This window comes from Myodes glareolus, chromosome 7 (assembly GCF_982192425.1).
Source record: "Myodes glareolus chromosome 7, mMyoGla1.1, whole genome shotgun sequence".
Classification (NCBI taxonomy): Eukaryota; Metazoa; Chordata; class Mammalia; order Rodentia; family Cricetidae; genus Myodes; species Myodes glareolus.
In genome coordinates, this window is record NC_142032.1 from 95,454,518 (window position 1) to 95,481,916 (window position 27,399).

Here is a 27,399-nt window from a genome sequence, read left to right on the forward strand (position 1 = left end):
TTGTTGTTTTATTCTTTTTCTGTTTTTTTATTTTTACATCTTTAAGTGAATCTTCTCTCTTTTCCTTTCTCATCTGCCTTTTATGTTTTCTTTTTAGATTCTTCTTTCCCTCCCTGTCATTATTCCTTATTAATTTGCATCTTTTTAAGTTTATTCTATGCTATTTTTGCCCTCTCTCATTTATTGTTATTGGTGTTGTGGTGGACAATTATTTTTAAATGATGATTACATATTTGATTTGTTACTATATTATGGCTGTTACTACAGTTGTGTATTTCTTTCTGAGGGCACTGGTGACTGAGCTTAGCACCTTGAGCGTTTTAAGCCGAGTTTATTGCCAAGCCAACTCAACCCAGCTGTGACAAACCCCAGTCCAGCTATGACGTAATCCCACCTGAACTGTGACAAATACTCTAATTTAAAAATTCAAAAGATTAAAACTCACAGATAGTGACTTAACCCCATTATGAAAATCTCAATGTAGAAATATAGTAAATATGAAAAGCCAAGGCAACATGAGCCCCACCCCACAATGTTGTTTGTCCACAACATTGGAATCTAATGATACTGACATGGGTAGACCACTACACAAAGAATTTATAACATTAACTTAAAATCAACAAACTCAAGGAGAATATGATGGGGTTAGGGAGGTGACTAGGAGGATGGTTCAGTTGATACAATGTTTGCAAAGCAATTGCCTTGCAAGCACAAGAATTTGAGTTCAATCTCCAGAACCTACACTAAAAGAAAGGAAGGAAAGAAGAAAGGGAGGGAGAGAGGGAGGGATGGAGGGAGGGAGGAGAAAAGGAAGGAAGGATAGAAAGGCAGGCAGGCAGGCATGATATCTTTTGCTTGTGGTTCAAGCATTAGAAAAGAGAGACAGATGGTTCCCTGAAATTCGTTGTTTAGCCAACTAGCCAAGATTACTTGGCAAATTCTAGGCCAATGGGAGATACTATCTTTAATAATAAAAAAAGAGAAATAGGAGGAAGAAGAAAAAGAAAAAGTAGACAGCACCTAAAAAATAGCATCCGGAGCTGTTCTTTGGGATCCACATGTATTTACACACAGAGAAAATATGGATGAAATAAGAAAACTTAGTATATTAAAGAACAATTCATAAAGAGAGATTCTAGAAAAAATCAGGTAAACGTCTTGGAAATGAAAATTCTTATAAATAAAATGAATGACCAAGCTAAAAGTCTCACCAATGACTGGATCAGAGGAAAGAATATCAAGACTTGAAGGAAGATTTATGAATTAGAACATTCAGACAGTATTACAGTAAAAATAAATTATAAACAGAACGTGAAAAAACTTTGAAATATGATTAAAAAGCAAGCTTAGGAATCTTGGTATAGACTCAGATGCAGAGATACAAAATAATGATATAGAAAATCTATTCAATAAAATGGTAGTGTAAAATTTCCCAAGTTGGGGGCAACATATGTATATTCAGACACAGAAAGCATTAAGAACACCAAACAGGCATGATCATAAAATAACCCTGCCATGTCATATCTACTTAGAATGCCAAAACTACAAAGAGGTGAGAACTTCCAGGTTGCTTATAAAGGCAAACATATTAGAGTAACACAAATATCCAATAAGAAACTCTAAAGGTCAGGAAGGTAGAACATAATGTATTTCAAACTCTACAAAAATTAACTCAACCTACTTTATTATATCAGTCAAAATTATCCTTCAGGGTACAAAGAGAAACAAAGACCTCTGGGCATAAGCTAAAGTTGTTCATGACCACTGAGTCAGAATTGCAAATGATACTTACAGAATCTTACACATAGAGGAGGAAGGTAAACACATTATTAGAGCATGGGCAAGAATCAGTTCAGCTGGAACAACAGGTAAACAAATTAGAAAAATTAGTAAAGAATAAAGCATTAGGAAAACAATAAAAATGCCAAGAACTAGTAAATACCTTCCAGTAATAACCTTAGATGTCCAATTAAAATTCTTAATTATCCAATTAAAAAACAAGAAGTAGCTGAATAGCTTTAAAAATTAAAACCCAACTCTTGACTGTCTGCAAGAAACCCATCTTGTGGGATATTCCATGTATTGATTGAAAGTAAAAGAATAGAAAATAATGTTTCAAGCAAATGAAAACTCAAAGCAAACAGAAATAGCTACACAAATAAATGATAAGAAATAGATAGGCCAATATCAGCCAGAAGAGGCAAATAAGGTCATTGGATATTGACAAAGGGAACAGTTCATTAAAGAGAACGTGATGATTATAAACATATCTATGTACAAAATTTCATAAGACAAACATAACTGGACCTAAAGAGAAAGATGCACTCTCATACAACAATAGTAGAAAATTTCAGTATCCACTCTCACCAGTGTATGGGTTACTGGGACAGAAAGAACAGTGCTATCAGAGCTGACCTTTTAAAGGTCTAAAGAACTTGCCAGACATCTACAAAATATTCGATCCAATGAATGCAGAGTACACATTCTTCTTAGAAGTTCATGGAAATCCCACCACACAGATTATATTGTAGGATATAAATAAGTTTGAACAAGTGCAAACAGATTGAAGTAATTCACTGTTATTAGTGACTGATTTGATAATATTTGAATAAAATTAGGAATTGACAGCTATAGCAATTACAGAAACTACAAGGATAAATGGAGACTGAACAATATACTTTGATGAATGAGTCATTGAAGAAATCAAGGGGAAGATGAAAAATTGCTAGAATTAAATGAAAACAGAAACATAGCATACCTGAATGTTTAGGATACAATGAAGACAGTTCTAAGAAGAAAGTTATAGGTATGAGTGACTACACTTAAAAAAAAATCTGAGCAATCTCAAGTAAATAAACTATTGATATATCTAGAGGTCCTTGAAAAAAATGAAAGCAAGCCAAAAAAAAAAAACCAGTAAGGAAAAAAATTATAAAACTTACCTTAGAAACGAATGAAATGGAAGCTAAAAGAATAGTGCAAAAGAACCAGTAAGCAAAGAGAAACCAAGGACGAACCCTTAGCCAAAGTCACCAAAAGAATAAAGACCCAAGTTAGTAAGATTAGGATGGAAAGAAGTTAAACAAACAGACAGTGTGAACTGGAGCGATTGCTCAGTGGTTAAGAGCATTTGCTGGTTTTCTGGTGGGTCAGAGTTCAGTTCCCTGCTCCAGCATGGTGCCTCACAACTGTCTATAACTCCAGCCATAAGCTATCAGATGCCGTGTTCTAGCCTCCACAGATATCAGGCTTGTACGTGGAGCGTAGACGTGCATTCAGACAAACTTCCCATATACATAAGATCAAAAGTTTAATGAAAAGATACCACTGAAACCCAGAAGTCTTTTGGGGATTATTTTTAAATAATATCCCAATAAATTGAAAAATCTAGATGAATTGAACAAATTTATGGGTAAACATGATCCTCCAAGATCAAACCAAAATGACATATAACCCTGTAGATAGGAGCTAACAATGGGACTGAAGTAGTAAAGTCGCTGTCAATGAGAAGCCCTGGACCAGACCCTTAGTAGTCAGGTGACACCAGTATTTTTCATGCTATTTTATAAACTAGAAAGGAAAAGAATGCTGGAAGACTCACTATATGCAGCAGACACTGCTCTTCATACCAAAACTGGATAAAGGTATAATTAAAAGGATGACATAGACCAGTATCCTTGATATAGTTTACAAATATTCAATAAAACCCTGATTTACAACAAATTAAACAACACACTAAAAAAGATCATAGTCATGATGGAGTTGGTCTCATTCCAGAGGTGTAAGGAGTGTTTAATATGTACAACTCGACAAATGTCACATGGCACATGAACACAGTGGGGGGATTACATGATAATCTCAATAGATTGTTTTTTAAAAAAAATACTTTGACAAAATTCAATATCCTTTCAGCATGAAAGCTTAGAAAAAGCTAGAAATAGAAAGGTTGTGCATCAATTAAATAGGAAAGATGTATAGTCAACCTTCTACTGAATAGAGAAAACTGAAACTATGCACATGAAGTGAAGACTAAAACCTTGTGTCAACTTTCACCACTCTTGTTTAATGGTATGTTTGTACTCTTAGCAGTGCAATTAGGCACTAGAAAAGCATCTAAAGGGATGTAAATAGGAAAGCGGGGATTCAGATTATCCCTGTTTGCAGCTGATACACTCCTGTACTAAAAGACTCAAAAGGACTTCGATTTGATAAACAATTTCAGCAATAAAAATCAGTAGCTTTTCTGTACACCATAACAGACTTTCTAAAAAAGGAACTAGGAATACAATTCTGTTCACAATAGCCTAAATCTATAATACCTAGAAATAAACCTAGTCAAGGAGGTGAAAGACTTCTATAATGAAAAATATACACTAAGAAAGAAATCAAAGGCACTGGAGAGATGTTCCATTTTCATGGTTGAAAAAATTATTATTGTTAAAACGATCTCATTGTAGAAAGCAGTCTCTGAACTCAATTCAGCCTACGCAAAATTCCATTAACATTCTCCACAGAAGTTAAATGCAATCGAAACCTGAAAGATAGAATCACTAAAGGAATCCTAAACAAAGAGTAATGTTAGAATAATTACAATACCTTGTTTCTAATTACACTACAAAGCCATACTGAATAAAACAGCATGTTCACAGCTCAGAAATAGGCATGTAGACAAATTGATAAGTAAAGGTCCCAGACATAAACCCATTGAGGTACAGCCCCTGGATTCTAACAACTGCTCCAAAATTACACTGTAGAAAAGAAGCCTCTAATAACAGGGCTCGTAAAACTAAATATCCGTATATTGGAGAATGAAACTAGATCTGTGTCTTACCCTGTACAAACCAACTCAATGTAAGGCTTGAAACCTGTAGTTGAAAACATAGGGAAACACTTAAAGATAGGGCTGGGGCTGTAACTCAGTAGGATGCCTGTACTAACTCCAGGTCTCCTTCCCAGTGCCACATTGACTTGGCATGGATGCTCATATCTTTGAGTCTCAGTATTAGTTGAAGGACATCCTTCACTACACAGGGAGTGTGAAGCTAGCCTGAGATAAATGAGACACTGTCTTGACAACAGTAGCTCAGGAAATGACAACAAGAACTGACAAACAGTATTTATATCAAATTTCTGCTCAGAAATTACAACAGCTAGTACATAAAGAGACAGTTTACAGACTGGGCTTTGTAGCTGTTCTTTTGATGAGGGATTAATATGCATAATGCATAAAGATTCTTAAAACTTAAATGCAAAAGAACAAATAATCCAATTAATTAATGTGCAAATAAAGTAAACATATTCTCAAAATAAGAAGTACAAAAGACTGACAAGCTGGCTTAGTGGATAAAGGTGCTTGCTGCCAAGCCTGACGACCTGATTTTGATCCCCAGAATCTACACAGTAAGATAGAATTGAATAGTAGAAGTTGTCTTCTGACCTCCACATGTGCACGTGGTACACACACACACACACACACACACACACACACACACTCAAATAAATAAGTATAATAAAAGATTTTAAAGTAAATGCAATAAAGTAATAATAAATATATGAAAATGTTAAGCATCCTCAGCTATCAGAGAAATGTAAATCAAAACTCCATCTGACCTTGAACAGAATTCCTGCCATCAACAAAATAAAAGCACAAATGCTAATGACAGTACAGAGAAAAGCAACACATAAGCTGTTAGTAGGAACACAAGCTATTTCCATCACTGTGGAGACTGTATGGGAATTTCTCCAAGGCTCCCATATGATCCAACTGTACCACTCCTGAAGGAGTCAAAGGCAGCTCACAGTAGGCTTTCTGTACATCTGTGTGTATTACAGCATTAGCTACGATAGGCAAGGACAGAATCAGCGCAGTGTCCACTTTTGAGTGAATGGATGGAGAAAATAAGAGAGAATGTGGCTATAATACAAAATAGCCAGGAGGCGGTGGCACATGTCTTTAATCCCAGCACTTGGGGAGCAGAGGCAAGTATCTGTGAGTTTGAGACCAACTTGGTCTACAAAGTGAGTTTCAGGGCAGCTAGAACTACATACACACAAAAGAACAGCGTTTACAAAAAAGGAAGGGAGGAAGGAAAGGAAGGAAGGAAAAAGAAGATATGCACACTAGAGTAGTATTCAGGGATAAAGAATAATGAAAATCTGTGAGTCTCAGGAATGTAGACTAAATAATTGAATATAATCATATTAGGTGAAACAAGTCAGACTCAGAAAGACACATATTAAAATTTAGTTCAGTGTGTGAAATCTACAGGAACAATGCCATAAAAGAAAACAGGGTACTGTTAGGAGAGAAAATGGGGTCAGAGAGATTGGCGAGGATGGATAGGATAGTTTATTGGGTGGTGATAATGATCAAAGTATGTTATATAGGTTATGTAAAATATCACAATAAAATGTATTATTTTGTCAATTGATATGTAAAGACTTCACTGAAGGAGTTTTTAAAAATGACACAGTAAAACTGAAGAACACAAAAACAGAAGGAAGGATAAAAACTTTCAGGTGACAAATTTATTGGTTAATTGTCATAAATTGATCATTTTCTGGCATATCACAAACTAGCACATCACGTTGTACATGACAAGCATGTACAATTTACAAATAAAGTAAAATTCTGTAATGATAACCAGAAATACAGTGGCCATGTCCATACAGGATGATGCAGTGTCAAAATTAAAATTTGTTTATTAAAAATTTTCTAAGCTGAAGGGTGGTGGCGCACACCTTTAATCCCAGCACTCAGGAGGCAGAGGAAGGCAGAGGCAGGCAGATCTCTGTGAGTTTGAGACCAGCCTGGTCTACAGAGTGAGTTCCAGGACAGCCGGAGATACACAGAGAAACCCTGTCTCAAAAAAACAAACAACAAAAAAAAGAATTTTTTAAGACAATCTTTTCTCATTTTACATAGCTGTCCCCGTTCCTACTCCCTTCCCTCTTCTGTCCCGATCTTTCCCTCCCACTGCATCCCCATCCTCTCCTCAGAAATGGTGAGGCTTTCCATGGGGAGTTAACAAAGTCTGACTCTTCACTTCGAGGCAAAATCAAGCCACCCTCCCTATGTCTCAGCAAGCTATCTCTCCAAAGAGAACTTGCTCTAAGACACCAGTTCAAGCACTAGGGATAAATCCTGGTCCCACTACCGGTGGCCCCACAGACTGCCCAAGCCTCACAACTGTCCTGACATTCAGTGGGCCTAGTTTGATTCTCTGCAGGTTCCCCCACTGTCAGTCCAGAGTCAGTGAGCTCTCACTAGCTCAGGTCGGCTTTTTCTGTGGGTTTACCCACCATGGTCATGACACCTTTGCTCATATTATCGCTCTTCCCTCTCTTGCACTGGTCTCTGGTAGCTCTGCCCAGTGCTTCGCTGTAGATCTCTGCATCTGCCTCCATCAGTTGCTGGATGAAGGTTCTATGATAACAATTAAGGTAGTCATCAGTTTAATTCAGGGGAAGACCAGTTTAGGCGTCCTCTCTACTGTTGCTTAGGTCATCCTTGTGGATTCTTGGGAATTTCCATAGTGCCATGTTTCTCACTAGCTGTTTAATGGCTCCCTCAATCAAGATATCTCTCTCTTTTCTCTCCCTCACTGTCCTTCCCCCTTCCTGAGCATCCCGTTCCCTCATGTTCTCCCCCTCCCTCTTTTCCCACCCTCCCTTCCCCCCACACTTCCAGTTTTTCAGAAGATCTTCTCTGCTTCACCTTCCTATGGGGATCCATGTATATCTATCTTAGGGTTCTCCTTGTTACCTAGCTTCTCTGGGATCATGGGCTATAGGCTGATTATCCTTTGCTTTATGTCTAATATCCACTTTTGAGTAAGTACATACATACCATGTTTGTCTATCTGGATCTGGGTTACCTCACTCAGGATGGTTTCTTTTCTACTTTTATCCATTTGCAAGCAACTTTCAAGATGTCATTTTTTCACTGCTGAGTAGTACTCCATTGTGTAAATGTACCACATTTTCTTTATCTATTCTTCGGTTGAGGAGCACCTAGGTTGTTTCCAATGGCAATCCCACCAAAAACAATCTAAAGATTGGAAAAAAGAAAGTATCTTCAAAAATGGTGCTGGCATAACTGGATATCAACATGTAGAAGAATGAAAATAGGCCCATATCTATCACCATGCACAAAACTAAAGTCCAAATGGACCAAAGACCTCAATATAAATCCAGCCACACTGCACCTCATTGAAAAGAAAGTAGGAAGTAACCTTGAACACATGGGCAGAGGAGACTAATTCCTAAATTTAATACAAGTAGCACAGACACTGAGAGCAACAAATAATAAATGGGACCTCCTGAAACTGAGAAGTTTCTATAAGGCAAAGGACACAGTCACTAAGACAAAATGGCAGCCTACAGAAAGGGAAAAGATCTTCACTAACCACATCAGAGGACTGATCGCCAAAATATATAAAGAACTTAAAAAACTAGACATCAAATTATCAAATAATCCAATAAAAAACTGGGGTGCAGATATAAACAGAGAATTCACTACTGAAGAATTGCAAATGGCTGAAAGACTCTTAAGGAACTGCTCAACATCCTTAGCCATCAGAGAAATGCAAATCAAAATGACTCTGAGATACCACTTTACACTAGTCAGAATTGCTAAGATCAAAAACACCAATGATAAATTATGCTGGAGAGGATGCAGAGTAAGGGGAACACTCCTTCTTTGCTGGTGGGAGTGAAAATGTGTACAACCACTTTGGAAATCAGTGTGGCGGTTTCTCAGAAAATTGGAAATCAAATCTACCTCAAGACCCAGCAATACCACTCTTGGGCATATACCCACAGAATGCTCAATCATACTATAAGGACATTTGGTCAACTATGTTCATAGCAGCATTATTCATTGAAGCATGATTAATAAAAGCTCAGAGACTGATTTTAGGGTGCAACCTGAAGTTCTGAAAAGCCAAGCAGCCAGTCACTGGCTCTTACCTCCACCTTAGTCCAAAATAGTGATTCTGCCTCCAGGAATCTCAGAATGAGACTGAGCCTATGAGCTGTCTCCTCCTAAATTATCCCCCTCTCTATGGCTTGAATTAAAGGCTTGCACTGCCCAGTTTCTATAGCAACTACTGTGGCTACTGGGATTAAAGGTATACACTTTAATGATACCACTTCATTGTCTGTAAAGCTGACCAATGGGGCTGTTTTACTCTCTGATCTTCAGGCAAGCTTTATTAAAATGCAAATGAAATCCCATTGCATTTCCCCTTTTTGTCTAAAATAGAAAGAAGACTATTACTAATATAAGGAAAACTATGTACAGTAAGTACAATATCTATATACAGCATATACAGACAATAAATACATCAACAATGTCTAGTCCATTTGCATTTGACAAATTCAGAGAATATACTCTGTGTCTATTCTATCTTGGTGAGTCCAAAGTCTTGTACCTAATTTACTTTGTACCCCAACTTGCATTACCATCCAAAACTATCTTTTGATATATCTTAACCTTATATACTTTACATTTCTTTAGTGAATTTCTTTTCTTAGTCTCATAAACAAGGGAGAATATAGTGCTAACTATCTATCCAACTTTCTCAGAGACCCAAGAAGGAAATAATAATAACTTAGTAAGCAGGATGTGCAAGCAAGCAACTTGCAAAAAGTGTGACAGAATTACAGAAACAGCTGGTTGCCTGGACAGTCACCCAAAGTTCCTCTGCAGTGTTGGGGCATCCGTCTTGGGCCTACAGGCCTAGCACATCCAACAGACCTTTCTGTGAAGCAGGATATTCTGAAGGGTTGTCCCTTCTTGTCTTGACAGTGTTTGGCCATCACTTTCTTCTGTGTCCTACTTGTTCAATTAGGACGGCACACTGTTGGCAGTTGAGGCAAGGGCAATTTCTTGCCCAGTGGCTTACTTTTGCCACAAAGAAAGTAAACTCCATGTGGAGTTTCTTCAGTGCCCATTACCTTCTCTGAAGTAGATTGGTGCTGGCCAGAAGCAGACATGTCTCATTGTCATAAAAAGAAGAACCTAGGTTATTAAAACATTTCAAGTGCCATATTCCGTAGATCTCTGAAGTGTTTGAAGATGACCCGTCTATCTAAAATATATCTCTGTTTGACCTTGAAAGCATACCTAAGGTGACTACAAGTTCGATTATACTAGGTGATTAACTACTAACCTGTATTTCCTTATTATCCTAAACAGTTGGTAATAATAATTTTCAAAAACTAGAAATTTGCATTACATTGTTAAATGAGTTATATAGGTACAATACCTTGAACAAGCATAGAAAATATATGTACAATATGTTCTAACAAAATTAATCTCAAATTTGTGTCAATATATAACATTTATATATAATATGCAAAATTCCAATCTGACATAAGACATTTAAAACTAGTAGTTGCTTTTTAAAAGTAGATTCAGTAATCTACCCTTTTATCTTATCATATCTATATCCTTCCTTTTTTTCAGAGTAGATTCAATAATCTACTCATCTATCATATCTGTATCCTCCCTCTTTTTCACAGTAGATTCAACAATTTACCCTTTGTCCTATCATATATATATCTCCTTTTTTTCTTTTCAAAACAAGGACCTTGAATCTAATTTCCTTTGTTTAACTTTTTTTCTGACCATTACTAATAGTAACTTGTAACCAATACACTAAACAAAGACAAACATCCATAATCCAGTTTTGGAAATGTGGGCATAGTTTTCTAGGCTACTTCCTGCATACTAGAGGCACTGATAACCTTATGGGGACCCAAAGAAAATTTAGGATTATGATCAAGTCCTGACTGAGTATCCTGTGAGGCTAGCTCATCTCAACCAGCAGTCTTGAAGCTGTTCTGGATGTAGGACTCAGAAGAAACTGCAACAGAGATACTCTAAAACGTTGGTTCATCTGAGCAACCGCTCCTATCAGAGATTTTTCAGGGGAGATCTTTTTTGATCAAACCTTATTTTTCTTAACCAAGAATGAATCCTCAGCCTCTCACTTCCTGTGAAAACAAATGCAAAACCTCTTCTTCAAAGTAACATATCTTTTGACCCAAAATTTAAAGTCAAGGCATTTTCAAAATATATAGATTGGATTACTCCAGCAGCATTTATAATAAAAAACTTTTAGCAGCTGTTGCTCCTTTCTTAGCAGTCAAACAATTTAAAAAAACACAGTAACATACAGTATTCAGATTCTCTGTGTGTTTTCCATCTTTATATGACTTCTTTAAAATTCTATTTTTATTTATTTATTTATTTATTTATTTATTTATTTATTTATTTTGAGACAGGGTTCCTCTGTGTTCTTTGGCTGTCCTGAATCTCACTCTGTAGACCAGACTGGCCTGAAACTCACAGAAATCCACCTGCCTCTGCCTCCCAAGTGCTGCGATTAAGGGTGTGCACTCCCACCACCTGGTTACTCTCTTTTTTTAAAAAGGACTTTCTCTTTTTTTCTTTTCTCTCCCAAGCTTATATATATATTTAAACACACTGTAAACCATTTAGAGATTTTTTTTATCTAAATCTGTATTTACTATATATCTTTTTTCCTGACCACATGAGTCTTTAATTTGCTAAGTGATATGGCTAGGATTAAAGCTGCAATTTTGGTGACTGGATCCATCCACTCCTTGACTTCCTGAGAGTCTAGCTTCATGACAGAAGCTAGAAGTACTGAAGTACTGGCAGGAGCCACACTTTTTACCACAACTCAGTGGAGTTTCTATGCCCATGCCACCCTAAGAAGCCTGCTGCTGGGCTGCTCATAAACACCATGTAAGCGTTTGGTGACAGGGCCTCTTAAAAGATTTGCATGGTTTTTGCTGCTAACTCTGAGTCAGGAAGCCTCTCTTAAAGCCTCTGCTTACCTCTAGCAGAGAGAGCCCACCTGAGACAAAATGCTGCTACCAAGAAGTTGTGTTTGACTCTGTTCTTTTGTCTATTTAGAATCCTTTTTTTAAAAAAAAGCATTCTCAGGCTTTATACTGAAATTCCTGGCAAACATTTGACTGTGGTAGCCAGGTGGCCACGTGGGAGCCACATGCAGGCAGCGTTAACTATAAGCTGCAGGACTGAGGAAACCACAGGAAACTGGGGGGTGGGATGCAGGAAGCTCTGTGGGTACCCTGTGGGGTAGCAGCAAGGACAGGTACTACAGGAGAGAAGCCTACGCCAGGGCAGATGGGAGCTAGGATCGTTAGTGCTTCTCCTGAACCCAGGTGGCTAGGTTTGGGTTCCAGTTCCTAGAGCTAGAATTCTAATCCCAACTCTGGCCTGGGCTGATGGCTGAAAAGCCTTAGGCAAATGACTTTTTGGTAAATTTGTGCCCCACAGGGGGTGCCAATTGAAGAGACTGATATTGGGGTTCAACCTGAAGATCCAAAAAGCAAAGCAGTCTGCCACTGGCTCTTATCTCAACTTCAGTCAGAAATAGAAATCTGGACTCCAAGAACCTCAGAATGAGACTGCATCTGAGAGCTGTGTCCTCCAATCTTATATTCCTCTCTTGGGCTGGGATTAAAGGCATGCACTGCCTGGTTTCTATGTCAACTCATGTGGCTACAGGGATTAAAGGTGTGTGTTACCACTGCCTGGTTTGTAAGACTGACCAGTGGGGCTGTTTTACTCTCTGATCTTCAGGCAAATTTTATTTATTAAAATACAAATGAAACGCCACTACAATTCATAATAGCCAGAACCTAGAAATTTAGCTTTAACTGAAAAGGGAGGTCCCCATCATGTCTGCCTTCCATTCTGCCATTGTTCCTTCCTGGCAAGTCTCAAGTCTGTTTAGAGTTCCCAAATTTAATTTCTCAAAGGCCAAGGTAGTCACACCTCTAAGACAGTGGCAGAGCCCTCCTAGATATTTAGCCTTTCTGGGTCTCTGGATTGTAGCATGATTATTCTTTACTTACAGCCAATATCTACTTATAGGTGAATACATAGCATGTTTGTCTTCTTGGGAATGGGTTTCCTCACTCAGGATGTTTTTCTCTAGTTCCATCCATTTTCCTCCAAATTTCATGATGTTATTTTTTAACAGTTAAGTAATACTCCATTCTGTAACATACCACATTTTTTATACAGTTTTCAGTTGAGGAACATCTAGGTTGTTTCCAGCTTCTGTATATTACAAATAAAGCTACACAGTTGAGCCAAAGTCTTTGTGGTAGGATGGGGTGTCCTTTGGTATATGCCTAGGAGTGGTATAGCTGGGTCTTGAGGTAGATTAATTCCCATTTTTTTTTACAAACTGCTGTATTCATTTCCAAAGTTTTTGATATATAAGTTTGCACTCACACCAGCAATGTAGGAGTACTCCCCTTGCTCCACATCCTTACTACCATGAACTATCAGTAGTGTTTTGGATCTTAGATGTTCTGACAGGTGTAAGATGGAATCTCAGAGTCCTTTTGATTTGCATTTCCCTAATGGTTAAGGAGGTTGAATATTTCTTCAAGTGTTTCTTAACAATTTGAGATTATTCTGTTGAGAATTCTGATGGGAACAGATACAGATGCAGACCCACAGCCAAACACTAAACAGAGCTCAGTGAATCCTGCAGAAGAAGGAGAGGAAGAATTGTAGGAGCCAGAAGGGTCAAGAACACCACAAAGAAACTCACAGAATCAACTAACCTGAACTCATAGGTGCTGTTGAGTAATCTTTTTGTATACTTAAATATGTATTGCTTACATTGCTAATAAAGAACTGACTGACCAATAGCTAGGCAAGATTTCTGGAGCAGGAGAATGTTGAGAAAGGGGAGTCTTAAAAATGGAAGAAGATATGGAGAGAAGGATATGAGCTTTCCATGCTGAGGAAAGGTACCAAGCCACGTGGCAGACTGTAAATAAGAAATATGGGTTAGTTTAAAATGTAAGAGCTAGTTAGTAATAAGCCTGAGCTATTGGTCCAGCATTTATAATTAATATTAAGTCTCTGTGTTGTTATTTGGGAACTGTCTGGAGGGAAAGAAATTTGCCTACACATAGGGGCTTACTGAGACTGAACTGACAATCAGGCAGCCTGCATAGCTGTGTAGCTTAGTACTTTTGTGGGACTTCTAACAGAGGGAGCAGGCCTGTTTTTAGTGCTTTTGCCTGCTTTGGGGATGCTTTTTCTCATACTGGGTTGCTTTAGCTTGCCTTAATATGAGGGGAGGTGCCTAGTCTTATTTCAACTTGATATATCATGTTTGATTGATGTCCCTGGGAGGCCTGTTCTTTTCTAAATAGAAGTGGAGGAGGAACAGATGGGGAGAAGGGAAGGACTGGGGCTAGAAGGGGGATTAAGGTTGAGATATAATATATGAGAGATCAAATTGATAAAAACCAATAATAACAATAAAGAAAATATATCATCAGTATATATCAGTTATATAACTTGGAAAGAAAAATTATGAGTTAATTATATAAAAAGACAATGGTAGAAGAGAGAAAGTGAGAATTTGTTTAAAGCCAGAACACTTGAACTGAGAATCTTCCTCTCACTTTCCTTCCTCTACTCACCTTGGCTATGGTGGGAAGATTCAGTATAGAGGAGGTCTCACCCTATGCTGCTTTAAATTTGTTTTCAAATGGGTGCCATCTGACAAGGCCCTTTATGTTGATGCTTTCATGATAAAAAGCTAAACTTTCCTGGAATTTAGTTAAATAGCAAAAAACATTTTTTCCTGAAAAATTAAATTTTAGCTTTTGAGTCCAAAAGAATCAGTTATGGTGTGAAAATTTGATGGTGTTTTCATAATTTTTGTCAATTTTCATATTCTAGTTTTGAAGTATTGCAATAAGGCATCTGTATCTATACTGTCTAGCCTTCAATTAAGAAACTTCCTCCATAATATCAGGTTGTAGACAAGCCTGCAGGACATTTTCATAATTAGTGACTGATGGGGAGACCCAACCTATTGTGGGTGGGGCCATCCCTGGGCTGGCGGTCCTGGGTTCTATAAGGAAGCAGGCTGAGCAAGTCATAGGGAGCAAGTCAGTAGGCAGCAGCCCTCCATGGCCTCTGCACCAGCTCCCGCACAATCACTGCTGACTTGTGCTGACGGCATGCAACCTGTGTGACTCCAGGGGTAGAGTACACATAGAAGCTTTTGTTCTGTGCCACCAGACTTCACTCCATGTACTTCCCGTTCTTTCGCTTTCCTTTCTTTTCTCTTTTGTTTTGAGAGAGGGACTCACTATGTAGCCCTGCCTGGCCTCAAACTCACAGCGCTCCTCCTGCCTCTGCCTCCTGAGTGCTGGGATTTATAGCTGTGCACTGCCATACCTGGTACACTTTTTTCCTTTCTCTGGCCACGCTTTGCATCTTTTCACTGTGAGTAAGCAATCCTGACACCCGTCCACAGCAAGTCTTCTATTCCAAGAGCGCGTTGGTCCTTACTCCCACCCACGAGTTTCCCGAAGGAGGCTAAGGCTTCACAGCCAGCTTCCCCACAGTCCCCTGGTAGAAGGGACCTGTTAGAGAATCCTTTGTTTCTTTGCTTCCCAAGGCCACCTTTTCCTCAGTTGCCCCTAGGGCCTATGGGTGTTTGACTGTGCAGCAGAGAACTCTGATGAATTATGCTTCCCTTCCACATGTATTTTTTTGGTCTTTTCATCTTTGCCTTTATACTATAATTGTTACATGTATTTTATCTACACAATTATAAACTGCACAGAAAAATGCAACATTTTAATTTTAAACTGTCATGTATATTTTCCAGAAATTAAGAGCAAAAATGTCTTTTCTGTTTACCCAGCTATTTGCATTTGTGCCGTTCTTCATCCTTGCAATGGTCTGGGTTCCCATCTGGCACCATTTCCCTTCAGTTCCACAGGCTCCTTTGCATTCCCCCTGTTGTTGTCTGCCACTGAGTCCCCTCCGTGGTCTTTTACCTGGAAACATCTCTGTTCTGCCCTAAGCATTTTAGGAGCTTCCTGGTTTGTAGACTTTTATGTCTGACAGGTTTTTGTCTGTTTTATTTGGTTGGTTGGTAAATTGGGTCAGCACTTTAAAGGTTGTTCCTGTGTCTTCTGGCTGTCAAGTTTTCTTAGGAGTTTGTTAGATAAAAATGTTATCTTTATATGTATCGCGTTGTTCTCTGAACTCTCAGATTTTTTTCTCTTTATCTTTGGTATTATGATATTGCAAAGCATGCTTTTCACAATGATCCTGCTCAGGTTGACTGTGATTTATGAATGGGTAGATTTGATCCTGAGATATTTGTGGGAAGATTTGCCATTCTTCTTATTTCCCCCTTATACTCCAGGTCAGTTTATGAATGCTCTGATGCTCCCTTAGGCCGCGCAGGTGGAACTTTCCTGTTGGGGGGCTGCTCATTTGTTCCCAGCTCCTCAAACACCCGAAATAATCACACAGAAACTATATTATTTGCAATACTGTTTGGCCAATATCTTAAGCATATTTTTAGGTAGCTCTTATATTCTGAACTAACCCATCTCCATTAATCTGTGTATCACCATGTGACTGTGGTTTACCAGGTAAAGTTCCATCTGGCATCTGTCTCTGGCGGGGCTACATGGCTTCTCCCTGACTTTGCCTACTCTCTCTCTCTGTCTATATATATATATATAAAATCCAGCCTGGCTATATTCTGTTAAGCCATTGGCTGAAAGCAGTTTCTTCATAACCAATGACAATGAAACCTATTGACAGCGCCCATCACCTCTCACTGCTTTCTGCCTGCTTTTTACCCTGGCTCCCTTTAGTCAGTGTCAGAGTCACTGACTCTCATGAATGACATCAAGCAGAAAGCTCTTATTTTTTAACTTTTGATTTTGATGGATTTTGGAGAGGTGGGGGTCCCCGAGATAGGCTGATCTGGAACATGCTGCATAGAACACACTAGTCTTGAACTTGCAGGGATTCTCCTGCCTCTACCCCTGAGTGTGGAGAATACAGATATGAACCACTATGCCAGCTTAGGAAACTGAAGTGAAATTATCAATGCCATCTTAGAAACTACCAAAACAGATATACAAAAATTGGAAAACTTCAATCATTATATATTTATTTATAATCAAAATATTTAAAATTATAATCGTTCCTATAAATAAAGTTTCATTGTCAAGTGAATTCAATGATTAATTTAATTGTTTAATAAGGAAACAAGAGGAAACTCACATAAACCCTTGAGACTTTTCCACAAAAAGTATATAGGGCAAGAAGAACAGCATTAATATAAATATGACAGGGATGTTCCAAGAGAAGAAAATTGTTAGTATCTCTCATAAATGCAGACATAGAAACCTTGAGCAAAACCTTAACATGCAATTTAGAATTCTGTTATAAAATAAAGTGATTAAGAAAACAAAGTATGCACAAAGTATTTTACACCCAAATCTACAAAATATCCTTTAGCTAAGATGAGCTGACACATTATGGAGAGATACATCATGCTCATGGATTGAAATAGTCAGTACTATTAGGACGTCACTTCTTTCCAGATTGGTTTATAACTTTAAGCCGATCCCAACTGAAATCATCAACATTTGATTTTCTGATTAAAATTAAATAAAACTTTCTAATTAAAATTTATTTGTAACTATATTAAGATCTGCATTAGCCAAACTAAACTGAAAAGCCTACATTTTCAGGATTTATTTACATGGCCTAATTTTAACTCTTGCTATGTAGCAGCAACAGCCAACGGCAAGTGGTGTTTGTCCCAGGACAGATGAGTAGATGAATGGACAAAGTAGGCAAATAGAAACAGACCCATACTTATGTGACCAGTTGATTTAAAAGTCTTTAAAATATTCAGCAGAGAAGGAATTGTGTTTTTAATAAATAGTGCTAGAATATTAGGCCATCTATATAATGAAAATGAAATTTGATCTCCTAGCTGGAAATGAATATGAAAATTAGTTTGTGATAACTAGATATAAATCTAAAAGCTAAACTATAATATTCCTAGGATAAATCATAAGAGACTATTTTTATCCAATAAGTAGTCAAAGATTTCTTAGGACACAGATAATGACTTTTAAAATTGATTGAAGTTGATTGCTTCATAGAAAGTAAGCACACCTGCTCACTAAAAGCATGTGAGGAAAGCAATGGCCACGCAGAGAGACAATTCTTAAAGAATTCATCTAGCAAAGGACTTGTATCCAAAATCTGGTAACTGCTGCTGTGGTGGTTTGATGAAAACGGTCCCCATAGGCTCATATGTTTGAACATCTAGTCCCTGGTTTGTGGACTGTGTAGGGAAGGAGCAGGTGTGTCCTTGTTGGAGGAGGTATGTCACAGGGAGTGGGCTTCGAGGTTTCAAAATTCCAAGCCTGGCCCAGTCTCTCTGTCTCTTTGCCTCCTACTTGTAGATGAGGAGGTACAGCTTTCTGCTACTGTTCCAGGTCCAGGCCTGCCTGCCTCCCACCATGATGCTAATGGGCTAATCCTCTGAGACCATGAGCAAGCCCCCCATTAAACGCTTTCTTTGCAAGAGTTTCCTTGGTTATGCTTTCTCTTCACAACAGCAGAACAATAAATAGCTAAGACAGTTTCTAGCTCTAAACAGCTCAGTTTTCGGGTGGTGGTGCCGCACGCCTTTAAAACCAGCAGTCGGGAGGCAGAGGCAGGCAGATCTCTGGGAGTTCAAGGCCAGCCTGGTCTACACAGAGAGTTCCAGGACAGAGAAATCCTGTCTCGAAAAACAAACATCACAAGACTTGAACGGGCAGTGCAGACAGAACCAAAGTACCTTACAGACGCCCCGCTCACAGCGGTAGGGAAATGTAAATGCTTTAATAAGACATCACACATAGTAGAACCACCAGAGCTAAAGACTAACCAGTCCAAATGTTGGCATGGGTTGGAACAAATATACTTTTCTTATATTGCTGATAGAAATTCAAACATACCATCTGGGGAATCCTTTCAAAATACAAATTGATATTGCTTATAAAGTTAAACATTCACTTGCCATTCATCCAGTGATTCTAAATTTATCAAAAGATTTGTAAACTACCCCAAAAGATTTGCAGGATATGTTTATAACAACTAATTACATAGCCTAAAAACAGAAACAGTCCAGATGTCCATTAACTGAAGATGAGGTAAACATGTAGTGGTATGTTTTTATAATGGAATATAGTTTGTTATTAGAATACTACTTGACAAGAAAAATGAATTACCAATGTCTAGATGAATATTTAAAACTTTGAAATAATATTTGAAATCTGCAAATATATCAGTAAAGAATTTAACCAGGGGTGGAGAGATTGTCCAGTGTATTTGTCATGCAAAAGTAAGGCCCTGAGTTCAGACCCCAAGTACATATGCAGAAAGCCAAGTGTGTCTGACACATGCCTGTAATCCTAGCACTGAGAGGTGGAGACATAAAATTGTTGGACCAATAATCTGGCCAGCTGGTGAGAGACCTTGTCGCAAAAGTAAAGTGGGGCTGGAGAGATGACTTGGCAGTTACTAGCCCTGGCTGCTCTTCCAGAGGACCTGGGTTTGGTTCCCAGCACCAATATGGCTGTTTATAATTTCCTATAGCTCCAATTCCAGGGGATCCAATACCCTCTTCTGGCTTCCTTGTGGTACACACATGCATTCAGACACCCGTGCATACACATAAAATAAAAATATTTAACAGATAAGGTGAAGAGCAACAGAGGAAGACACTCAATGTCAACCACTGGCCTTCACAGACACAAACATGGGTACGCAACCTGCATAAACCCCCCCACATTGCACACATGCACGCACACACAGTTAAAAACTTAAGATTTTAAAAGTTGAATTTTAAGTGTGTGGGGTGGGTATGGAGTATGAGTGCAGGCAGCTCTGGGGCTGGAGCTGCAGCCTATGTTAGCCACCTGACCTGGGGGCGGTGAGCCAAACCCTTGCCAAACAAGATCAGCGTGCACCCTTAATTGCTGAGCCATCTCCCCAGAGCCGCGCAAATTTTGATTAAATTTCAACTAACATTTTAAGCAAAAGAAATGAGACACAAAGGTTCACACATTGTACTCTTCTCTCATTTATATGACGTTTTAAGAGTCAAAACTAATTATGTCTAAAAATATCAGAACACTTGTGGCCCCAGAATAAAATAAGAGGAAGGAGAGGGAACACAAGGATCTTCACAGGGTTTATTCTCAGGATGGAGACTGAACCCAGGGTCTGTGTGTTCAAAGTGCTCCCCCAGGGAGCACTTCCTCATGCCCTGAGCTACTGCATCTCTTGACTGTGGTGTCAGTTACCTGGGTCTGTGTGTTTGTCAGAACTCCTCAGAGCATAATTGTGATCCATGTATTCTACTGTATATAAATTATATCCTCACTGCAAAGAAAAGAAGGCTATTTACATCTTTCTCTAATTTGCAAGTTAAATTTTATTTTCATTAACTTCATTCAAGACCCAGATCCTCATGTGGGTAACCTTGTAAAGAAAGTCTGTGTGTTTCCAAGTTATTTCTCTCGTTCCCGCTTTCCTTTCCTTTTCTTCTGTCTTCCGAAAACTACATGAACATGAGATAAAATGTGTGACCATTGTGAGCAAAACTATAGCAGAAAACTTGTCTCAGAATTTTGTCATTTGGACCTTGTGCAGGCCTATAATTTGAATGTGTGACTCTAGAAGTGGTTGCTATGGCGATAAACCACTTTACTTAAATAGCATGTATTTTACTCAAAATTCAGAGGAATGGTAACAGTTTCTAGTAATCACACTCTGGTATTAACTGGCAGGATGTGCCGAGAGCACACAGGCTTTGCATCCATTATCACTGGATAAGTTCATCAGGTTGACGGTACACCAGCGAGCAGTGAAATGCGTGTATTCAGCCCGTCTCCTGTTACATATCTTCCCTTGCACACACAGGCCCTTTGCATGATTAATGGTATGAACTGCAGAAATCAGGCTAAGGGTGCTGAATTAGAAAAAGGCAAAACTGGAGAGGGGCATCTTGTAGGGTCATCTTTCCCATCTCTCTATATGCCGTCAGAGCAGCTGCTCCCCACTGCTCAAATGAGTGACCCTGGCATGACCGCCCTGACCATGGCACACGGAACTGACATGTAGCACCACAGTGCTAGTTCTTCCCCTTCTGGGTGCCATGCTTTAGCTTTGTTTTCCTTTTGTTATTATTCCTGTATGCATATGTGGGGTGTGTGTGTGTGTGTGTGTGTGTGTGTGTGTGTGTCCCCATATGTGTGAACACAAGTGCACTGGGGGGCTGAAGTTAATATCAAATATCTTTCTTGGCCATGTTCAATTCTCTTGTTGAGCTCAAAGCTTGCCAATCCTGGCTAATTTAGCTGACCAGCTTGCTCCAGGGATCCCCAGACTCTGCCCCCCAAGTGCCGGGCTATGGGCAGCTTTCCAACTGTTACATGGCTCATGGAGATCTGAACACTGGTCCTCAAACTTGCACAGCAACCTCCCTGGACTAAGACGTTTCCCCCTCTTTTCTTATATAGTCCTTCTGTATCTTTTAGACTGAAGAATTTCTAAAGCAGTTCCCACCTGTAGTCATATTAGTAGCAGTTGGTAAAATGATTCTGGTCCCTTCCATCTCTACAGGCTGGTATGACTTAGTGTGTTTTGTGTAAGGATATGGGATTTCCTCCGAATTCTGAGATGCTTTCCAATGGCCACAGGCTCTCGGACATTGCTTTGCCGTGCACTCTCTGCAGTACACAATCAGCAGTGATTTTCCGGTCCTTCCCTGGGCTGACGTGATGGCCTCAGTCTCATGATGGTCACATAGGGGCTTTCCCCTGGAATTGATAAGGCTCCCTCTTCCCTTTCTCTCCTGCTCTGGGAAAGCTTACAGGAGTGCCTGTCCTTCTGTTTGCCTTTCGTGCCCTCTAAGATCTCATAGCCCTGGCAATTTCACTTTTCATTTCTCTGTCCTATTACTTACAAAACTGTCAAATTGCATCAGTGACAACAAAGACCCCTGGGGGAATCCCAGCAGCCACAGAGGAGAAATAGTGACGCCCCAGACTTAGATGGTCTATAACCTAACAAAAAGTCCCTGAAAAATCAAGATTGGTACAAATCTAGAAAAATTCTGGGAGCTGGAATTTGCCTCCGCCATTTAAATTCCAAGGAGAGGAACCGAAGAGAACGTGCCCCAAAGGGCACAGCATGATGGGTTTTGGCCCTGTGATGTGCTGACATCAGAGATAGTTCCAACAGGGAAGCCCAGGAGGCACTCAGACTCTGAAAACCCTAGGACTGTGTTTCCCAAACAGTTGCCCGCTAACCCTGATGCAACTGCAATGTGCAGAAGGAGGTGGTGGGAACTCAGGGCGCCTCCTCCATAGGCACAGCAGGGTCTGTAGTAAACGTGTGCATAGAGCTATTTGCATTGATGCCAACAGTGAGTGAAGAACAGATACCATGATTTCAAACAAATTCTGAGACTTGTTTAAAATATGGCTGTCAGGACGGGAGAGATAGCTCATCAGTTAAGAGACCTTGCTGCTCTTCCGTGGGACTTGAGTTAAGTTCCTGGCACCCATGTGGCTCACAGAGTACTGTAACTCCAGCTGCGGGGGATCCGATGCCCCCTTCCAACTCCATGAATGTGCCCACACATGCAACATACACTTACACACATACACATAGATAAAAAAATCTTTATTTTTGCCTATACCAACTTTAATATATATGAGTACAAAACTAACAAAGAAAAATACACTCTCTGCTGAGGGGGAGAGTATCAGTTTGTACAACTGTCTCAGAATCACACTTTTCAGTACCATTAGTGCAAGTGAAAGAGTGAGATGAGCGGACTATCTGCTGAGAAGGGACTGGCCTAGCCAAGCAAGAGATTCTCTACTCAATGAACAAGTAAGCCATATGGATTCAGACAGAGTGATTTGCAAACTAACCATGAGCTCGGCATCTTGGTGTGAAGGAATGTGTGCACTGCACTACCGTTTGTGTGAAGGAATGTGTGCACAGCACTACCATTTGTGTGAAAGGGTGAAAGAGAGCTGGGGATGAAATAGGCTGAGGCGGGGGAGTTTTGACCCATTCCCAATTGAAGTGACAACTGAAATTGTACATTTCGGAGAAGATGTACACTGTAAATGGACAGCATTGGTTGTGTTTTATGAGGCTACGTTTGAGTTAACTGGGAGGCAAGGAAGTGATTTTTATTAAACCATGAGTATATACTTTTTAAAGACCACTAAAGTTGTAAATCAACTCATGTGGTTAAGGGATGTAATTTTCCTCATCTTGCTACACAAGGAAACAGGCATATCCTGCTTCTACATCAAAAGCAACTAGACACCTTGGCTGTTTCATTTCTTCTACCACATTTTTTTATAAAATTACAAAAACTACGTTGAGATACTATCTTCAAAAAGAAAGTTCTAGAGCATATAGAGTTGAATCTGAGAATGTGAAAATGTAGTGTTTCCTCTTGGCGCCTGTGACCTTTGAGTCAAATCCATTGAAAGTTGCAGGGAGGCCAGTTAGGTGACCAGCAGGTGTCTAATTAGGGTTTTTATTGCTGTGAAGAGATACCATGACCATGGCAACTCTTATAAAGGAAAACATTTAATCAACATGGCAGCTTAGAGCTTCAGAGGTCCAGTCCATTATCATCATGGTGGGACATGTCTACACGCAGGCAGATGAGGTGCTGGAGAAGGAGCCGAGAGGCCTGTATCTTGATGGCAGTAGGAAGTGGACTCAGCATCACACTGCGTGAAGCTTGAGCAAAAGAGACCTCAACACCCGCCCCCAAGTGACATATTTCTCCAACAAGACCACACCCTCAGTGCCCGCCCCCAAGTGACATACTTCTCCAACAAGACCACACCTACTCTCCAAGGCCACACACTCTCTTTTGGGGGCATTTTCTTTCAAACCACCACAGCAGGTAAAGGCTCTTCTGGCCAAATATGATGACCCAAGTTTGATCTTGGAACTCACATGTGGAAGGAGAGGACTGATTTCTACAAGTTGTCCTCTGACCTCCATACATGCACCATGGCACATGTACACACAACACACACAATCACTTCATCAAACAATCAACAAGTAAATAACAAATAAATCAACAAATAAATGTAAATTTTTAAAAAGTCACAAAAGTGGGACATTGAAGAATGGAAGCATTCGACCAGACATGAATGTCCGTGTTGTCGTGGACACACTGGAAAGCATTTCCTTAACTACTCAGTATCCATGCTAGAATGACCAACGGGACGAAGGTTGCATTTGGCTTCACCTTAGCTAGTATTTATGTGTGAATTTACTTAAATTTTATGAATTGAAGATCCAAAAGGATTCCATGCTCAGGAAAGCACGTGGTCCCCGGCCAGGCCCCAGAGTGTCAGACCGGTGTTTGTGCCCTGCTAATGGTGTGAGTTTTCCACAAGGTGCAGGAGCTCATGTAGCAAATGGGAAAGATTTTTCAATTTTCTGGTTTGGAAAGAATTCAGTGGCGGCAACTTGCATATTTGGAAAAGAGTAGAAGAAACGACCTTTTCCAATTCAAACTTCACACGGTTTTTCCAAGGTACGGGACACTCTTAGAGTGTTCTCTGCTCAAGAGCCACTCCTGTAGAGTCAGACACGAGGGACATCCTGAGGCCTTCTGCAGGGATGCCTGCAGCCGACACCTCCCACACCCCTGTCTTGAAGTATAGGTACCAGAGTGTAGCTGTCCGGAAGGTTTTGCTGCAGCCCTAGGAACTTCTATTCATCGGACAAATGTCTGAGTAGACATTTTCATAACCTAAAGGCAGGAAGATCAAGGAACCCCCGAGCAATTGTCTAGTGCGTGTGTGATCTCCCCCTCTTTGAAAGTAGTACTCTGCCATCGCACTGTTGCACACGTGCCCTTTCCCATGTCATTCTGCGCAGTGGAAGCTTGCTCTGACCTGCTTTGCGGGTCTCCGGGGACAGGCCCTGCTCTTTAGAACTCTCTGCTCAGCTTCACTTAATTAAAACGATCACTCTGTAAATGAGCCTGAGGTCAGAGTGAGCCCCGTCTCCCTGGGACTGCAGGACAGGACGCAGCAGCCTTGTCCTGCAGAGTGTGATGACCTGAGAGCACAGGTCACCTCTGACTGGTGCTTTCCTGCTGCGGCCCCCACGCAGTCCTCTCGGCCACCCCCTCAATTCATTCCTACAAACACCCCTTGAAGTGAGCATTCAAATGTTGTTTTACCCCTTTGACCAGTGAGGAGTTGAGACTCACAGAAACCTACAAAGCTGCCTGCTTGACTGGTAAAAGAAGCAGGAAAGGGGTTGATAGTGTGAAGGCAGGCTGAGCGCAGCAACTTTGTACCCCTGTTATGAAGAATAATCACATTGTACATGTCTGCGAGTCTGAAGAAAGGGAATGGGACAGAGCCTTTGTGTTCAGGTGGACATCCCTGTGCAGGGACCTTTAGTGAATTTCCTATGTCAGCTATAAGCAACCCTTTGGTTTCATTACAATCTCTAAATGCCTTGGTTTTCTTGAAGGGGGTAGAGGAGCCTTTGGGGCACGTAGTGGTAACTTTACAGACTGATCAGTATTGCCACGCACTGGAGCATGCCTCTGCCTCAGTCTCGTGGGATGCTGTTGTCTCCTGCTCCCTTCTGTTACTGTGCATGCTTTTTAACATCTGGATATTGATCTCGGCCTTTCCTCTCATTCATAGCCCACCACTGCTGCTAAGAAGCTGGATGTAGATGGCGTTGACACGAGCTCCCCAAACTCAACATCCAGCAAGCTACTCTCTGCTGAACTCAAAGCAGAACCCGAGAAGAGCTCCGGGACTACGAACCAGGCAGCTGCGGCGAAGGGCACCATGAAATCCTCTTCCTTTTTGCGAGGCAAGAAGAAGCTCTAGGGTTCTGCCCAATGCTGCTCAACGCAAGACCAGACCACTCCTCCAGTACTGACGGGAGGGGCCAGGAGGGGACAGCATGGCACTGAGCTTTTAGCCTTTGGCTCTGCTTAGCCCTGCATGGGTTCCACCAGTTTAAAATTGAAGCTAGTTACTAAGGCATCATAACCGCATGGGGCACTGAAGGACAGCGTGGGTGTGCGTGGGGCAGGCTGCCGCTCTCGCCAGCTCCAGGTGTTCCAGGGTTAAGGGACAAGTGCTCTCAGTGCAAGCCTGGGGCCATACTTGCTCAGTTCTACTCAAATTCTTATATTTAGGCACAATTATTTATAAGGGAAAACAAGAGGCCAAATACAGTGACGGAGGTTCTAAATGATTATGAGCACTTAGCACTAGGAGATGCCGTTAGATGATGACTAATAAAATGTGTCGGCCACAGGCGTTGTGGTAGAAGTGATCCAGCCCCTCGAGTGTCCTTGTGCTTCTGTTGCTATAGATCGCTTAAGACAAGTTACTTTAAACATAGAAAAGTAGGACATTTTGTAACTGCTTGCATTGGCTTGCTGCTATTCTCCCATCGTACTGATTAAACCAACAAGCCCAGATGTCTTCATGCATGTCATTTTATGTTAAGGAGAGGTGGCTTTAGCAAGTCCTCTGAATGCTTCCCAGACAGTTAATGCTGGCCTGTTGTCTCCTGAGACTGGACAGGAAACATGTCTTCCTCTGGGGTTAACAACTCTGCCACTGCAGTGTAAGCAGGGTAAGCGGATGCTTCTCTCAGCTTCCCACCTCCCAAAAAAATTTAAAAAACGACTTGAATTTGTTTTATCTTTATAAAATAATAACCCAGTTTCATCCTGTACTCTACAGGATTGTCAGTTTGTCCCCAAAAAAAACCACACCCATAAACTGACTCAGAAGCTAAAAGAGGTATGCACACCTCCTGTTACGAGTTCACAAGGTCCCACCGTGGTCAGTCAGGTCAGAGATCACACTGCCACGTCAGCCTTCATCTTAGGTCCCTTTCTATTGCTGTGGAAAGATACCATTGCCAAGGCAACTTATGACAGGAAGTCCGTTTGAAACCTGTCGTTTTAGAGGGTTAGAGCCCATGATACCAAGCAAAGGCATGGTGGGAAAAGCAGAGAGCTGCAGCTTGATCTGCAAACAAGAGGCAGAGAAAGAGACACTGGGAAAGGCACTAGACTTTTGAAACATCAAAGCCTGTCCCCAGTGGCCAAGTCGTCCAACAAGGCCACGCCTCCTAACCCTTGTCAATCAGTTCCACCAACAGGGACTGTTGGGGCTGCTCTCCTTCAAACCAGCACAGTCCAGCACTCTGCCTGTGTTTTCTTAGCGCTTTCACAGCTCCTGGGAGGACACTACCCTTCAAACACACCCAGTGTAAATCGGGTTTTATTTAAAATTGAAGATGGCTAGGGACTCCTTTGGCAAGGTGCTTGTCACACAAACATGGAGACCTGAGTTCAGATTCGCTATACCACCTTAAAAACAAAACAAAACAAAACAGGCACAGGTACACAAACCTGTCATCCCAGTGCTGGA

At 40.4% G+C, this 27,399-nt stretch overlaps 1 protein-coding gene across 4 annotated transcripts in view; it reads left to right on the plus strand.

The window, feature by feature from the left end:
- The window catches only part of Stk33 (serine/threonine kinase 33), a 166,210-nt gene extending 139,775 nt beyond the window's left edge, over window positions 1-26,435 (plus strand). For all 4 annotated transcript variants that reach the window (XM_087908577.1, XM_087908575.1, XM_087908578.1 and 1 more), the window contains one exon: window positions 25,642-26,435. In XM_087908577.1, the coding sequence (XP_087764703.1) occupies window positions 25,642-25,833 (192 nt within the window). In that variant the 3' untranslated portion in view covers window positions 25,834-26,435. The remainder of the gene's footprint in view (window positions 1-25,641) is intronic.
- Window positions 26,436-27,399: the final 964 nt, after the last annotated feature.